Source organism: Nestor notabilis, unplaced genomic scaffold (genome assembly GCF_000696875.1).
Source record: "Nestor notabilis isolate BGI_N333 unplaced genomic scaffold, ASM69687v1 scaffold31179, whole genome shotgun sequence".
In the NCBI taxonomy this organism is placed as follows: domain Eukaryota; kingdom Metazoa; phylum Chordata; class Aves; order Psittaciformes; family Psittacidae; genus Nestor; species Nestor notabilis.
In genome coordinates, this window is record NW_009944629.1 from 1 (window position 1) to 277 (window position 277).

The following is a 277-nucleotide window of genomic DNA, read 5'->3' on the forward strand; positions in this document are numbered from 1 at the left end:
GGGCCGAGCTCTCCAAGCTGCCCAAGCCGGTGCAGGCGAAGCTGGAGCGCTTCCTGGCCGATCAGCAGAGCGAGATCGACGGGCTGCGAGCGAGGCATGAGCGCTTCAAAGTGGACAGTGGTGAGTCCGAGGAGGGGGAAGCTGGGAGAACGGGCAGGCCCCGACCTGCTCCGTACGGAGGGGACTGCGCTGCCCAAGGGCTGAGCAGTATCTGCTCTTCCCGCTGCTTGGGCAGAAGCAGCGGGCCGGGCACCCGGGTTGGGGAGGGGGGGGGGGG

The 277-nt window shown here is 69.3% G+C and overlaps 1 protein-coding gene across 1 annotated transcript in view; it reads left to right on the plus strand.

Moving 5' to 3' along the window:
- Window positions 1-96: 96 nt before the first annotated feature.
- The window catches only part of LOC104411944 (nucleoprotein TPR-like), a gene marked incomplete at its 3' end in the record, with an annotated part of 6,209 nt that continues 6,028 nt past the window's right edge, over window positions 97-277 (plus strand). The window contains exon 1 of the mRNA XM_010022502.1: window positions 97-172. Within this exon, the coding sequence (XP_010020804.1) occupies window positions 97-172 (76 nt within the window). The remainder of the gene's footprint in view (window positions 173-277) is intronic.